A 17,723-nucleotide genomic window follows, 5' to 3' on the forward strand; every position below is an offset into this window, starting at 1 on the left:
ACACTGAAGTAAGCCAGCTTTCGAACATATTTTGGTCCTTGTTCAGTTCTAGAAACTTTTTATTAACCTGGGCAGCCTGTAAAAATACTGTTACACATGTCATTATCTAAAGAAAACCGTGGATGATTAAATAGAATTATATCAATGTATTATTTCTGTATTAGTCAATAAAACTTCAAAATACCATAAACGCAAATTTTGGACTCTGACGTTATTCCACATTTCTTAAGTTTTAGTGACACATATGAGAATCTTTGGTTGAAGTTAATTTTTGGTAACTAGTGGTAACACTATGTAATAGATTTTTGTGAGTATTTTGAATTATGAAAACTCTTATTGTTTCTGTTATTGGATATTGTTTTAATTTCTCTTATACTACTGGTCTGTTCTTGTAATGTTTTAATAATTTCTCACCAGATGATTAAATCAGATTCCAGATCCCGAAACGTTGTTTAACAACTTTCTTTTACTTATTGTGATGAAAAGTTACCTCAACAATCTATTAGCTATGTGGTCATTACGTTATTCTTCTACATCATTCTTGCACACTAAGCGTCTTGGATTTAACTCTTCTTACAAGTACTATTCTTGGATGGGACAAGTTGATGATCTCTGACAACATTTTTGTTTAATAAATAAGATTGATTGATAGATCATAACAATTGGTCATCATGATACACCCCTTAGTTTTATTTTAGAAACTAAATGCATATTAAGTAATATCATAGATCAAACATACTCTTTTATAGTACTTTATGTGTGTCCTTCCTTAGCCGTTACAATTATTAAACTGATCAATGTTTTTTTTTGTCATAGTGATGTTCATAAATATTCTCGTACATCCTTTGATAACGAATATTATCTAAGAAACCACAACCACTCGTCCAGTGGCCACCACGGTGCTATTTATATCGGTTTGGGAGAATAAACCATCATTGTAGAAGTAAAACTTGTGAGGTAGGCAACACAGAACTTCAAAGGACATAGAGTAAGTAGACACACAGAATTTAAATCTCCTAAAACATTTAGTGGTCATTTTTTTTTTTTTGAAATATTATATATTTTCTAAACTAAATGTACATAATGTTTAAAATGTGTTTGTTATATTGTTAATACTTAATGATTCTAGTCCACAAATAAAAATCTAGCCTAAATACTCTCGCTACAGTAAACCTGCAGACTAAGTGAATTTCCATTTACCTGGCTAGATTTACACTATAATATTCTCTAAAAGTTTTCAAAAATGTAATTTTTTTAATGATTATACAAAACATACTAATTTTAATTTTTGTCATTACTGTCATTGTGTAGAGCTTTAAAAACTAATTAATCTGCATACTGAAGCAGATTGGTGTAGTATTTAAAGGTTACGGGGAGTATTCCTACTTGTCATTCATTCAAAATTCCCATTATATTTATATAGGGGGAAAGTAAACGTTTTTAGTTTGTTTTATATTGAAATGCTTTGATTAAATTCGGCAAACTTATTTATTTTATAGTATATGATTAACTTAAAAAAACACACACAAATGTTTCCTCACCTGTAAGATCGGTACTCGTTAACCCAATGTTATTTGAAAATGAAATAGATAAGCTATGTTTATGAAAATATTTTTGTGAAAATCTAATTAGGCGATTGGAAATCCTCTTAGTCTGCAGGTTAGTTACGGCCGGGGTGTCAATGCATCCGTTTAATAATATTGCATATTAACAGCTTTGAATATTTACCGCGAAGTAACCATGCTGATTAAGCAAGGACATATTTCCTAATAGGCGGACTAGAGCGGCAAATTTTAGGGGCTAAAAAATTAAAAAGGCAGGGTTTAATCTTTAACTATCAATGGTTTAGTCCAAAAAATACCTAAAAATATCTAAATAATGATATTTTTAGATAAATCTAAATAAAATTCGATGGGTAGAGTTGGCAGATACATCAAGTCAGCAAGTAGTCTGTCCGCGTCGGTTTCGCCGATTCCTGCCAATTCAGTTACAGGTTTATTTTCCATATTGCAATCCAAGGAATTGTTGCCCTGAAATTTCAAATTTTATTACCTTTCCAAAAATAACAGAAACAAAGATTTAAATTATATTATAATAAGATCTGACTGTCTATATTATTTATAAGTAAGCGAATGATGAAAAGCATAAAGATCTTTGATATTTTCTTTCTTGGTGGCTTTAATTTTAACGTTGGCCTTTTGTTGGCCTTTTTGATGGCTGCATTTGTTTTATTGCTTTCCTAAAGCCAGTCCTATGATTTTTTACTAAGTGAATCTTACCATTACAAATTTTTCTAGTCTCTAGTCTTTCCCCAAAGACCCTTACAGTTGGCATCTTTTTTGTGAAGTAGTTTTTTTTTTTTATTTAACATAGTTCAGAGTAGAAATTAAAATTGTGTTTACAACTAATCATTTGGAAAAGAATAGATACTAATGATAAACAATATTTGTATGTATGGAATATTCCTCGTTCATTCACATACGCATTAGAATTAGACTGTTATTATTCATTTCAAAATGGCGGCTCTTCATGTGAAAGATTTTTTACTATTGTATATACCCTATATTTTTTTATATAAATATCTCTACTCTTTATTTTGTATTTTGTATTTTATAAGGGTTTATGTTTTTTGAAAACATACTTACCAATGAATATTGCACGTCCCGTCTCACAGGAACCTCAAGCAACTTAGGACGAGTTGCCAACGAGTTTTCTTCGTTTTTGTGTGAATGAAACAAATTGTTACAAGAAAGACTTTCTTTCTCTGCATTTGTTTTGACACTAGCTATTTTTGTATGGGTCACTCTGTTTTCTGTATTTTGTGTAATTGTCCCCTGGTTCTTAGTGTCTAATAGCTGCAATTTCTGTGTTATAGTTTGTTGCTGTTGCTGGACTAGGACTTCAAATGTGATATCCCAATCGCGCAGACACTGGAAGCATTCTCTAGACCATCTAGAATTTGCACCACACACTGAAGTAAGCCAGCTTTTGAACATATCTTGATCCTTGTTCAGTTCTAGAAACTTTTTATAAACCTGGGCAGCCTGTAAAACACAAGTATTTCGTTATCTAAAGAAAACGGTAGATGAAGTGTGGAGTGAAATCATAGTTTTTCATAGGTCAATAAAACCTCAAAATACAATAAACGTTTGAAGTTATGATACACTGTCAATTACTGGTTTTGCCATTAATGCACTTTTCTTGAACTCTTTGGTTGAAATGAATTTTTGGCAACAGTGAGTTTCCAATATCCAACAAATTCTTACGGAAATGCTCCATCATGATCTTATATTGTTTTATTTAAGTGATATTATTTTAATTTCTCTTAGTGGCGAACTACCGGTTTTACCCCACTTGGGGCACGTTTTCCCATAAGAAATAACATGGGATCATTTTTTGGCCACTAAAACCAAAAATCCTGATCTTTGCCTAAATATCCCTATATAATTGTCAAACCTTATTTCTTACTTATTCCCCATTAATATATTCGATATTAAGCTAAAAAAGCTATTTCTTATATTTATTGACCCTTACAAGTGTAAATGTAGAGTAGTGACAATAGAAGAAAGAGCCATCACTTGGGGCGTTTTCCCCATAAGAATAACATGGTGAGCTTTTTTAAGCCACTAATTCCAAAAATCCTGCTCTCGACCTATACAAGCCTATATTAATGTTCAATACCATTGTATAACTTCATTACTGTTTCAAATCCACATGCATTCACATGTATATTCTCAAAATCATCAACTTGACAGTGCAAGGTTTGTACGCGAACTCGGGCGCGCTCCCGGCTCATGGCGCGCTCCTGGTCGTGCTCCCGACCTACGGTCAGGCTTCTCGTCTCTACTGGTCTAGTCCTGGGTGGTGACCTCCTGTTGAAGTAGTTCTTAATTTCTAATCAAAATTTTTAAAATTTTCGAAAATTCTATAAATAGAAGTGACATTCGGGTGTTATTTCATTCTGGACCATGAGGCCCACCTGTCAACACTGCTCCGTGTTGCTCTCCACCAAAAGTAACCTGATTCGCCACTACAAGGTAATTCATCAAATGAAGGTGAAACTGTGCAAGGTTTGCAATTTAATCTGTGATAATAATGTGGCTTTAAAATCACATATATTACAAAATCATAGGACTTGTAATTTCTGTAAAACGAATGTTGTTGGACATTTTAAAAGACACGCCAATTCTTGCATCAAATGTCCATATACAATGATTAAATTTGTCGGTGAATCGATTAGAGCTGACCTTAAAAATACTCTTCAGTCTTGTCCTCTTCCGATAAAATGGACGTTAGTTAGGAGAATCAAATTTATAAAATATTCAATGGATCAAAATGGAAAATTAGTCAATGAAAAAGAATGTATTGCAGATTTTAGAAGCCTTACTACCTTAACTATTGAGAAGAGAGATTTAAAGCCTCAAATTGAAAATGCACTTTTAAATATTGACGCTTCCATACACAAATATCAAGCCCAAGGCAGTGGATGGATATATGACCATACTAAATATTGGCAGCTGCATGTTTACAAGTATAAGCCCCTAACTCCAAAGTCATATATCCCTACACAAAAAAGTATTCAATCAAAACATGCAGTTTTAAATATTAAAAATGCTGACAATAAATGCTTCCTTTGGTCGATTTTAGCAGCTTTACATCCAAGGAACTCTAATGAACATGCTGAAAGGGTTTCTAATTATGTACCCTATAAAAGTCAGTTGAATATGACAAACATAAAGTATCCTGTGAAAATATCTGATATAGATAAATTTGAAACACAGAATGATATAAGTATTAATGTATTTGGGGTTGAATATGATAAATTTATATATCCATTAAGAACAACCAAACTAAATAGTAATATTCATGTAGATCTATTGTTATTACAAGAAGGTCGTAAATCACATTACTGTTTAATTCGTAATTTTGATAAGTTAATGTTCCACTCTACAAAATATGACCATAAGAAGCATTTTTGTAAGTTGTATTTGCAACATTTTTACACTAATGATATATTAAAACGTCATGCAACATATTGTAAAAACTTTGATGCCCAACGAGTGGAAATGTCTAAACAAGATACATTACAATTTAAAAACTATAAATATCAACTTAAAGCCCCATTTGTGATTTATGCAGATTTTGAATGCTTTATAAACTCTAACAACCATACTCCATCTGGATTTGCATTTGTTGTAGTGAAAGAGTCTAAGATTATTTCTGAAGAGTTGTACAGTGGTGAAAATGTTATGGATGTGTTTTTTAAAAGATTATTTGAGACTTATGATTATATTAAAAGTCAAATGGCGATATATATTCCCCTGGTAATGACTCCAGAGCAAGAGGCGTCTTTTCAAAACTCGACACATTGTCATATTTGTGAAAAGCCCCTATATTTTGATAGGGTGAAAGATCATTGCCATTCATCTGGCCAATACCGTGGAGCTGCCCACAATGATTGCAATTTAAACTATAAAGTAACAAAGAAAATCCCAGTATTCTTCCATAACTTGAAAAATTATGACGGACATTTAATAATGCAACACTTGGGAAAGTTTGCACAGTTTAATCGTAAATTAAATTGCATAGCCAAGGATATGGAAAAGTACATTTCATTCTCTATTGATGATTTAGTATTTTTAGATTCCTATAACTTTTTGTCCCTTCCATTATACAAATTAGCTTCCAATTTAAATACATTTAGATTTATAGACAATCCACTACTACAACGTAAAGGTGTATATCCCTATGAATATATGACGGGACCAGATAAGTTCGCAGAGTCTCTACCCCCAAAAGAAGCATTTTACAGTACTCTAACTAAAGAACATATCTCTCCCAATGAATATGAACATGCTAAAAATGTCTGGACCCATTTTAATATAAATAATTTACAAGAATATCATGATTTATATCTTAAAACAGACGTATTGCTACTGGCTGATGTCTTTGAGACATTTAGAGACCTGTGTTTAAAAGATTACAAACTTGACCCCGTACATATGTATTCACTCCCTGGACTAACATGGGAGGCCTGTCTTAGAATGACCGGTATAAAGTTACAATTATTTCAAGATATTGACATGCATTTGTTCATAGAAAGTGCAATCAGAGGAGGAGTCAGTATGATTTCCACACGTTATGCTAAAGCCAATAATAGATATATGGGTGAACCCTATGACCCCAATCAAGAAAGTGTGTATTTAATATATTTAGATTGTAACTCGCTATACTCCACAGCAATGTGTGAGCCACTACCTGTGGATGGATTTCGTTGGACTAATGAGATAGACTACAAATACAATCAAAATGATGAGTTTGGATACATTTTAGATGTTGATTTAAAATATGATAAAAGCTTACATGATTTACATAATGACTACCCATTAGCACCTGAGAAAATGAATGGCAAATTAATGCCAAATTTAAATGACAAAACTAAATATATTTTACATTATAAAGTATTACAAAAATATGAGGAATTGGGTTTGATTGTTACAAAATACCATAGAATTTTAAGATTTAGACAGTCTAAATGGCTTGCACCCTATATTAATTTTAATATTGAAAAACGCAAATGTGCTAAAACTAATTTCGAAAAAGACTTTTATAAATTGTTGAATAATAGTCTCTTTGGTCGAACAATCATGAATCAACGCAAGTTTCGTGATATATATCTCAAGGATGAGTCACTATTAACAAAATATGTCACTAATCCAAGGTTTGACTGTAGCAAAAAGTTTGATAACAATTTACATGCTATACATTTAAATAAATTAGTTGTAAAGTTTAATAAACCAATATATTTGGGAATGACCATTTTGGATATTAGTAAAGTAATAATGTATGATTTCCACTATAATTATATGTCAAAATTTAAGAATAAAAGATTTCTAATGACAGATACAGATTCATTAATGTATGCTATAGTTACAGAGGACTTTTACAAGGAAATAGAATGTGACTTACACTATTTTGATACCTCTGGATATAGTAAAGACCATTTCTTATACTCTGATAAAAATAAAAAAGTCACTGGAAAGTTTAAAGATGAATTAGGTGGTCATATTATGTATGAATATTGTGGTTTAAGACCAAAGTTATATTCTTACATTCCTCTAAAATGGTTATATGAAGAAGACAAGCAAGCTTTAGAGGTGAAGAAAGCTAAAGGAGCTGATGGTGCCACTGTTAAACATCTCCTCAGACATCAACATTATTTGAACTGCCTTGCAACTGGGCAAGACTACTATGAGAATGTGACAAGAATTAAATCTATAAATCATCATCTTCAAACCTTAACCATGCACAAGAAAGTACTATCCTTTGACGATGACAAGAGGTTTATTCTACAAGATGGCATCAACACTCTTGCCCTTGGTCATTATAAAATTGATCAAACATAAATTGTATGTGTATATATATAATAAATACAAATGTTAAAAAACTCCAGTCTTTTATTTATTTACCCTTACCATCCTCTTGATAGAATTGGTCAAACATATATCTATATTTGCCATTATTCTTTGACCTTTCTTTGTCTATTACGAAAAAGCCATATTTAGTTTTATCCCAACATTGATGACGGAGATTTTTAAATTGGTCAAATGAAAAGTCATTACCAACATGATTGTGATATACATGTTTTAAATTTAAATCATCTTGTTTGAATAATATTAGGAAATTTACATTATCACGTAAATGTTTGTGTACTTTGCTTTAAGATTGACACAAGTAAAAACAGTTAATATTTTTATGTCGACCCATTGAGAAAAATTGTGTAATATTTGGACTATTTATGTCATCAAATACAACAACTGACTGTGATTTTACATCATTTGGTGTGATTTCACAGTCAGTAAACGTGTGTAATTTCACTTCATCACACAAACTAAATATTTCAATTATTTTTTTATTTTTCTTGTTCTAAAGATTTAGATATTAAATATAAGTTTGTAAATTTTAATCCTTCCTTTCTTACAATTAAATTGTAAATTACAACCGTCTTCCCACTTCCACTTGGACCACAAATAACACATCGAATATTGGTAGGAAATAGACCCAACTTCTTTGGTATATACTCCTTAGTATGTGATATTTTAAATTTATGTTTTTGTTGAATAAAAGACATTTTTTATATAATAAAAATGGTAAAAAATGATAATAAGAAAACGTGTAAAAAGGGCAAAGGTTTATTCCTAAAGCCTTACAGGGGTCGAGGGCTATTGAATACTCTTATAAATAACCTTCCATTTCCACTTCACATACCATCATATCAATACTGTGGACCTGGGACGAATGTACGTGAGAATTTAGCTAAAAATCTACCTCCAAAAAATAAACTAGACTCTTATTGTAAAGAGCATGACATATTCTACATGAATAATCCCGATACCGCTGCTCGGAACAAAGCAGACATGAGATTAGCTGACTTAGCTTGGACTAGAGTAACGGCCAAGGACGCAAGTCTTGCTGAAAGAGCTGCTGCTTATGCCGTGACAAATTTGATGAAGGCAAAAGCAAAAATGGGAATGGGATTAAAATTTAATAAAAAAGATGGACAACTACCAGCTGTTAGAGGCCGCAAAAGACGTGCCTCACTTCAGGGGGGTGTATCTAAAAAACGAGCTAAAAAAATCTAACACCAAGAGTAAAAGAGTGCGGAATAGTTAATTTAGACAGTTCATCTGGCACACATTGGACAGCATATCGTAAAAATAAAGATATTGTAATTTATTTTGACCCATTTGGAATCCAACCTCCAAAAGAAGTAATTAAATATTTTGAGGGATATAAAATATTCTATACAACTGATCAAATACAAGATTTAAATAGTTCTATTTGTGGAATTTTATGTTTATCATTCATAAAAAAAATTTTGTTTATAAAAATGGATTCATTTACCATAACATTTTCGGGTACAGAGTCAGAGCTAAAGTCAGTGTTCTTTCCTCCCATAGAATTAAATGATGATTATGTAATTGGATTAGTAGATTTTCAAAGTTATAATTCTATATTTAATGTTAAAAAACCTCTAAATACTTAAACATATTACAAAGTAGAGAAAATTACATTACCAAAAGGAGAGATCTCTGTCGATGATTTAAACCAGTTATTAAATGGTAAACTTAAAGTTATAATAGATAAAAATGGAGAAGCATTAATTAATACTAAATCCAAACTTTTATTTAAAGGGCTTATTCCAAAATTAAATCAACTTAAGGGCAACAAACTAACCATTAGAGAAGGTGATGATGTTTTCTATTATGACCACAATGCTCCAGTTACAATAGAAATTTCTGAAGGAACATATGAGGTGGTTGAGCTTGCAAAGGAAATTCAAAAGTAATTTGAGACCAGAAAGAACTTGGTGACGTATTAACAACCCGAGTTATAAATCTTTTAATAAAAATATATTTCTAAAAACTTAAATTTAATATTGTTCTGAGGTTCGTAGCTGGTCTTTAACTCGTCTGATTTTAATGATCAATATCTCAAATGAAAGCCCTTACATTACTGAATATTTTAAGCCTAGAACGAACTACAAGCGTCAATAAGAACTGGAGATATGAGAAAAATAGTTTTAAAAAAATTATCAAACTACGAAACGTCCATAAGAAATGTATGGTGGAGAGTTTTCGTTTGAATATATCTTCTAAATGAATAAAGACATTTAAAAACGGATTTCGGCATTGAAATCAGTGTAAAAATGTAGTTGGTAATGATGTGTCACAACACTATCATTACTTTGAAAAAAAATATCTATGTCCAATATGGCGGATCCAAGATGGCGGCCAAAATTATGTTCCCTATCAAAATGAAGTACTAACAACCCAATAAATACAGGCGGTGGTCCCAAGTCAATATCTCGAATAATGTGCATAACAAATGCATGTGAAATATGTTTTTTTAGTTTGCCCAATGTTGGAAAAAGCCGCCATTTTAAATTATGATTTTAGTGGTTTTCTCGTGCAGCGATTTTTGGCAACTTTTAGTATGTCATTCTGCAAACCCAACTCTACAAAATAAAACCATAAAACGTTTTCTTGCAATTTTTTTAACGATCCCTATGTAAGTTTGTTTAGTTTGCTTTCAGGCATTGTTACTAAGCGTCACATAGATCAGCTGATCGGTTTAAATAACAGTCCGCTGCACAGAGATACGGGTTTTGCTGAAAATATTGTACATAGAAACGTGGCAACCCCTACATCCGCTAGCTCAGACCCAGAGTTGGCAACGCCGCAATACCAGAGGCATTGTACTTCTTCCCCCGCCAAGGACGTAGTCAGCAAGCCGGTTGGCATGGCAACCACCCCAGCGAATGGTAGGAGGTCACTCCCCGCTTCTCCAGCGCGGCGATCTCTAATGTTTAATCCTCCTAGGGCGATCTACACCACCAGCCAGGAAGTCACTCCCCCCTTCCCCCGCACATAGTACTATGCCCGTATCCGCGTGCGTAAAATCAGCTGTGCGTAGTAGTGATAGTAGTAATAGTAATAACACCTGTCAAAGTCAACCACGACGCAATCCTGAACGCGTAAGGAAACCTGTAAATAGATTAGACTTATGATTCTTTTAACAATTTGTATTTGTGTGTGTGTTTGCTGTTTACCATGATTCTTGATGTGAAATACTATGTTATACCTAATGATGATTATACATTTTCTGATTGTTGATTAGGTTAAGCGTCAAGAAATATCACTCTTCCACCAATGGACTATATATTAATAGTTGACATTTTTTTTTTTGCAGTGTTTTGTTCAAATTTAAAAGGGAGGAAATTGTAATATATCTTAAGAATATTAATATCCGTTGTAGCTATGATTTCCTTGTACATCACGCCACTGTGATCGTATGATTTTCAATAAATCTCATTGGCTACAAACATCACCTGATCTCCTCTCCACCTACATCACACCACCGGCCATGTCCGTCCGTCCCTACAACAGTGAGTCTACCTCCAAAACTCAAACCTTAACCACCCGTTTGTAGCCGTGTTTTAAACGTGTAAAACTATCGTATTTATTTCAGCAGTCCACTTCCTAAGTCCAATTCAACCCACGAACACAACACCAACCTGGCTTCTAGTGCTATTGAATTTGGTTATAGCCTTCTCTAGTACACCTGTGTTAGAGGTAGCTATAATTTGATCTCTGACTTGATGACTGAATTGTCTTACTGAGGTCGTTCTAAATAAAACTTATAATCTGGCTAGTATGACTTTGTTGGGGAAAGAATATCCTCAGTGTTATGATTCAAATTCTACCGAAATAATGTTAAACCTAAATATATTCACCTAAATGCTACGATCGTTACAAAAGGTTACTGGGAAGATTCGAACTTTTAATACATTTAACGACATTTAAAATTCTCATTTTATTCATATGGGGGGGAAATTATTTTTTAGTTTGATTGCAATGTTTATGCAATGTTGTTTATGCTTGTTTATTTTATACTAGGCTAAATACAATAAACATTTTACCAAAACACTTTTTTGCTTCTCTGTAGCAGCAAACCTTATACGGTACTCGTTAAACCTAATGTTATTTGAAAATGTAATAAATCGGATAAGTTTATAGAAATATTTCAGTGAAAATCTAATTAGGCAAATCAAAATTTTCTTATTTTGCAGATTTGCTGAAGTCGGTGTTTTAATAACTCCGTTTGTTTGTTGACAGTATTGAATATTTACCGTGAAGTAACCATGCTGATTAAGTCTGCCCCCGTAGACTTCGCCGATTCCACGCAATGCAGTTACAGTTGCATTTCCAAAATAATCAAAGGCGAATTCTATTACTTTCTGGGTCTTTCCAGCCTGAAATTTCAAATGTTATTACCTTTCTAAGAAAATTGTGACAAATTCAGGTTAACTCTGTCAAATCACTAATGATCTACATAAACACAGATTTTAATTATATAGTAAAATGATCTGACTTTTTGTATGACGAACAGATAAAAAAACGAATAATAAAAAGTTAATAGTTTCTCTTGCTTATGACTTATGTCCAATATTGTCTTGCTTGATGACCTTAGTTTTACTTCTAACATTTACTTTCTTACTTCTTTTAGCTTGACTTCTTTAATTGCTTTCCTACAACCAACCTTATAACCTTTGGTTCCTTACCATAAATCAATTTACCTAATTCCTAGTCTTACCCGAATCACCCTACAATTGGCACCTGTATTGTGAAACAGTTATACATATTTTATTTTACATAGTTCTTAGTTGAAAATAAAACTGTGTGGTCAACTTATCCTTTAAAAAAATAAAATATACTAAAAATACAAAAAAGATCTGTATGCTTGGAATCGTCTTCGTTCTTTCTCATACGCAACTGAGTTCGTATTTTTAGTTTAATATTGAAACTAGAAACTATGTGTATTTGTAATAATTTACATAATGTTATCTCATTCTTTTAATGCATTTGCAGGTTGAATTACGAAAGGTAGTTTACTATATATTTCAGGTGGATTTTAAACAAACAACTTTCGGTCATACGATGCAATAAATTTGTTTCCAGCTAAACTATTCCCAAGGAATAACTTTCAATATTTTAAATGTTTGTTATACATGATGTATCAAAACCAGAGGTTTATTAGTTCAAATATAATTATTGTCAAATACAAATCACTTTGGTGAAATTTAGAATTCGATTGTTATTATTCATTTCAAAACGGCGGTTCTTTGTGTGAAAGATTTTGTACAATTTTATATACCCTATAATTTTCTTAATAATGAAAATATCTCATTATGTTTATAAAAAATATAAACATAATGAATAAACATAATGGCTTTATGTTTATTGAAAAAATATACTTACCATTGAAGATTGGATCACAGACGAGTTTTCATAATTTTTGTGCTCCTGAAGCACAGGTTTACAAGAAAGACTTTCTTTCTCTTCATTTGTTTTGACACTAGGTATTTCTGTATGAATCACTCTATTTTCTGTATGTTGTTTTAATGACGATTTCAGTTTACCCAGTTTATTTTCTAAGTCCCTAACTTGATTTACAAGACTGGCATTTTTATCTTCGATTGTTTTGTTCAAACTTCTAATGCATTTAATTTCATCTTTAAGATCCACCACCGACCTGCTGGTTTCATCTAGCTTGCTTGACAGATCGCCCACCACTTTTTTCAACCCATCGAACGTTACAATATCATTGTTCACTTTAACATCTAAATCTTTTACTCGATTACCAAGTGTAGCATTTTCACTCCGTAGCTGAATTATTTCCTTATTCATAGAACGCATCAAGTTCGACATATCCGTCGAATAACGAATGCCACTTGGTTGTAAATCATGAACCATGTTTAACATATTTTCTAGTTTCGAGGCATCCGACAGAACTTGATCAAAGAAATCATTTTGCACAATTGAACTCGACGAATTCAGATTCGATGGGAGATTCCTTGGTTTGCAGTCTTTTACCTCCCGTAAATTTTCAGACTCACTTTCTATGGCACACGACAGGTGAAATAGTTCCTCGCAAGGTCCTGCGCACTTGATTTTCTCTTGGGATTCAAGGATGAAACCTGCACAAACACCACAGGTGTCCAACATGGTCGTACTCACTCAACAACGCGAGTTTGAGTGCAGTAACAAAGTGTGCGGTTGGGTAACTTGAGTGCAATGTTGTAATTCCTCGAGCCTCGGCCGACCTCGGTACTTTCAAGTGGCGCATGCGCCGAGGAATAATGATAAATAGTAATTTAACAGACCTTGAAGCCACTCAAGTTTACATCATGGTATTCGATATTTTGATTGCCTATTTTGTTAGAAATTATATACAAAATGTAGTGCTAATATAGGTTTAAATTACCTGTTTTCTGTCAAAACGATCAGTTTAGTAGTATGATGACTACAGCTGTTTCGTGCTTAAAAAATAGCACATCTTCAGGTCCAGAATGTCTTGCTAATCCCTCATGTAGAGTTCGTCAAAAATATAAACAAATAAATAAACAGGACACACATACGGATACGACACACACGAAAATACATTTAATAAACTGGTCGACCAGACGCTGATTCACGAGACACGGCGCCGGTGGAAGGTAAGTCGCGACTGTCACGTGTCGGCAGCGTTGACCCCTACCCCTGTATTATCCTTATCTCGCTCTTTTCTTGTCTGATTACTGGTGATATGGATGGCGGTGTTATAAATAATGTTGGATTCAAATGACAATTTCTCGTTCAGGATGTTTTGTGGTTGACTTTTTGATGCTTTATAAATTTCGAATTCTTCAACAGTGTCCATGTAATGCCCTTTGTTGCAAAAATGTAATACTTCTAAGTTATTATGTATGTTGGTGTAATTGTGGTTGGAGGATATAAGATGGTTTGCGTAGGCTGATTTTGAGTTTCTCTTCGGTATGTGTTCTTTAAACCTAGTGGAAAACGATCTTGCTGTCTGACCTATATAAAAATTAGGACAATCATCACATATCAATTTGTAAATTCCAGTTTTATTAATTTTATCAGAATCTGGTTTAGTTCTCTCAGTGATTATGTTTGAAAGTTTGTTCTTTGTTTTGAAAGATACTACGACATCTCTTTTTGCAAGTTCGTTTGTTAAGGTGTGGTTTAACACAACACCATAATCTGCACTGATGTATCTTTTGTTGCCTTGTGGTTGGTTCTTGGTTTTATTCTGTTGTTTATTAATCAGTTTATCGATTAGGGAACTGTTGTAACCATTGGCGACTGCGATGTGTTTTAAGACATTTACTTCATCGGTATAATCAGTTGGGCTCAATGGGATGGAGAGTAGGCGGTGTACAAAACTATTGTAAGCAGCGATTTTATGGTTGTGCGGATGGTGTGATTGTGAATGAATAGTCTGGTCCGTGGTCGTTGGTTTTCTATAGATTTTGAACTGTAATTGGCTATTGTTTCTCGTTATAGTGACATCCAGGAAGTTGATTGATTTTGTATTTTCTATTTCGAGGGTGAATTGTAGGTTCTTATGTATTCTATTTAGGTATGCGTGGAGTAAATTGAGTTGCCTGCCGTTACCGTTAAATAATACAAGAGTATCATCTACATACCTGCTGTAGTGGATTATTCTGTGTTTGTGTCGGTTTGAATCAGACCAAAGATGTTTGTTTTCTACATTATTTAAGAATAATTCTGATAGAATGCTCGAAAGAGGTGATCCCATGGTCAGTCCTTCATTTTGGATGTAAAACTGGTTTTCAAATTCGAAATAATTTTGTTTTAGAACGGTCTGAGTTAGAGTTATAAGTTCATGCTTAGCTTCTGTTGAAAGTGATGAATTTTTGTCCAAATTGTCTTTAAGCAAGGCTATTGTTTCATCTACGGGAACTTTCGTGAATAAATTCACGACGTCAAATGAAGCTAAAATATAGGAGTCTTTGAGCTTTGCGTCTGATAGTTTGTTCACTAGGTCAACTGTGTTTCTTACGCTGTGATTGTTTTCCAATTTTATCTCATTCCTAATAATTGTGTCCAGTTTTTTGGCGATTTTATAAGTCGGAGCAGGTGTGAAGTTTACCAGAGGTCTAATGGGAATATTGGGCTTGTGAATTTTGGGCAGTCCTCTTAACTGAGGGGCTCTGGGGTTAGTTACTTTAACATTTCTTATATCTTCAGGTGTTAAAAGGTTCTTGCATGACGAAATTATTTGATTGATTTCTTTGGAGAAAGATGGGGTTGGGTCTTTGTGTAAAGTTACAACATTGTTGGTCTCAATGAAGTTCTGGACCTTGCTGACGTAATCGCCTTTGTCTATTATGACCGTGGAGTTTCCCTTATCTGCTTTTGCGATAACAGCATTATTCTGTTGTAACTTGTTCCTAATACTTTGAGCAATTTGTTTCAAGGATTTGTATTTTGACAAATATTTGATTCTAGGTTTGGGGTTGTTCATTAACTTATGGATTTTGTTGGACTCCACGGTCATAATAGACAAAGGCGATTACGTCAGCAAGGTCCAGAACTTCATTGAGACCAACAATGTTGTAACTTTACACAAAGACCCAACCCCATCTTTCTCCAAAGAAATCAATCAAATAATTTCGTCATGCAAGAACCTTTTAACACCTGAAGATATAAGAAATGTTAAAGTAACTAACCCCAGAGCCCCTCAGTTAAGAGGACTGCCCAAAATTCACAAGCCCAATATTCCCATTAGACCTCTGGTAAACTTCACACCTGCTCCGACTTATAAAATCGCCAAAAAACTGGACACAATTATTAGGAATGAGATAAAATTGGAAAACAATCACAGCGTAAGAAACACAGTTGACCTAGTGAACAAACTATCAGACGCAAAGCTCAAAGACTCCTATATTTTAGCTTCATTTGACGTCGTGAATTTATTCACGAAAGTTCCCGTAGATGAAACAATAGCCTTGCTTAAAGACAATTTGGACAAAAATTCATCACTTTCAACAGAAGCTAAGCATGAACTTATAACTCTAACTCAGACCGTTCTAAAACAAAATTATTTCGAATTTGAAAACCAGTTTTACATCCAAAATGAAGGACTGACCATGGGATCACCTCTTTCGAGCATTCTATCAGAATTATTCTTAAATAATGTAGAAAACAAACATCTTTGGTCTGATTCAAACCGACACAAACACAGAATAATCCACTACAGCAGGTATGTAGATGATACTCTTGTATTATTTAACGGTAACGGCAGGCAACTCAATTTACTCCACGCATACCTAAATAGAATACATAAGAACCTACAATTCACCCTCGAAATAGAAAATACAAAATCAATCAACTTCCTGGATGTCACTATAACGAGAAACAATAGCCAATTACAGTTCAAAATCTATAGAAAACCAACGACCACGGACCAGACTATTCATTCACAATCACACCATCCGCACAACCATAAAATCGCTGCTTACAATAGTTTTGTACACCGCCTACTCTCCATCCCATTGAGCCCAACTGATTATACCGATGAAGTAAATGTCTTAAAACACATCGCAGTCGCCAATGGTTACAACAGTTCCCTAATCGATAAACTGATTAATAAACAACAGAATAAAACCAAGAACCAACCACAAGGCAACAAAAGATACATCAGTGCAGATTATGGTGTTGTGTTAAACCACACCTTAACAAACGAACTTGCAAAAAGAGATGTCGTAGTATCTTTCAAAACAAAGAACAAACTTTCAAACATAATCACTGAGAGAACTAAACCAGATTCTGATAAAATTAATAAAACTGGAATTTACAAATTGATATGTGATGATTGTCCTAATTTTTATATAGGTCAGACAGCAAGATCGTTTTCCACTAGGTTTAAAGAACACATACCGAAGAGAAACTCAAAATCAGCCTACGCAAACCATCTTATATCCTCCAACCACAATTACACCAACATACATAATAACTTAGAAGTATTACATTTTTGCAACAAAGGGCATTACATGGACACTGTTGAAGAATTCGAAATTTATAAAGCATCAAAAAGTCAACCACAAAACATCCTGAACGAGAAATTGTCATTTGAATCCAACATTATTTATAACACCGCCATCCATATCACCAGTAATCAGACAAGAAAAGAGCGAGATAAGGATAATACAGGGGTAGGGGTCAACGCTGCCGACACGTGACAGTCGCGACTTACCTTCCACCGGCGCCGTGTCTCGTGAATCAGCGTCTGGTCGACCAGTTTATTAAATGTATTTTCGTGTGTGTCGTATCCGTATGTGTGTCCTGTTTATT

General features: G+C 33.4%; 1 protein-coding gene across 1 annotated transcript; it reads right to left on the reverse strand.

The window, feature by feature from the left end:
- Positions 1-1,849: 1,849 nt before the first annotated feature.
- Positions 1,850-13,568, reverse strand: LOC128985278 (uncharacterized). Its single transcript, XM_054404669.1, has 4 exons — positions 12,822-13,568; positions 11,693-11,815; positions 2,646-3,044; positions 1,850-2,030 (listed from the first exon to the last, which is right to left on the reverse strand). Exons 1-4 carry the CDS (start codon positions 13,566-13,568, stop codon positions 1,872-1,874), a joined length of 1,428 nt encoding a protein of 475 aa, XP_054260644.1. The 3' UTR covers positions 1,850-1,871.
- Positions 13,569-17,723: the final 4,155 nt, after the last annotated feature.

This window comes from Macrosteles quadrilineatus, unplaced genomic scaffold (assembly GCF_028750875.1).
Source record: "Macrosteles quadrilineatus isolate MER2022 unplaced genomic scaffold, UCM_ALF_1.0 Scaffold_2__2_contigs__length_208266976, whole genome shotgun sequence".
Classification (NCBI taxonomy): Eukaryota; Metazoa; Arthropoda; class Insecta; order Hemiptera; family Cicadellidae; genus Macrosteles; species Macrosteles quadrilineatus.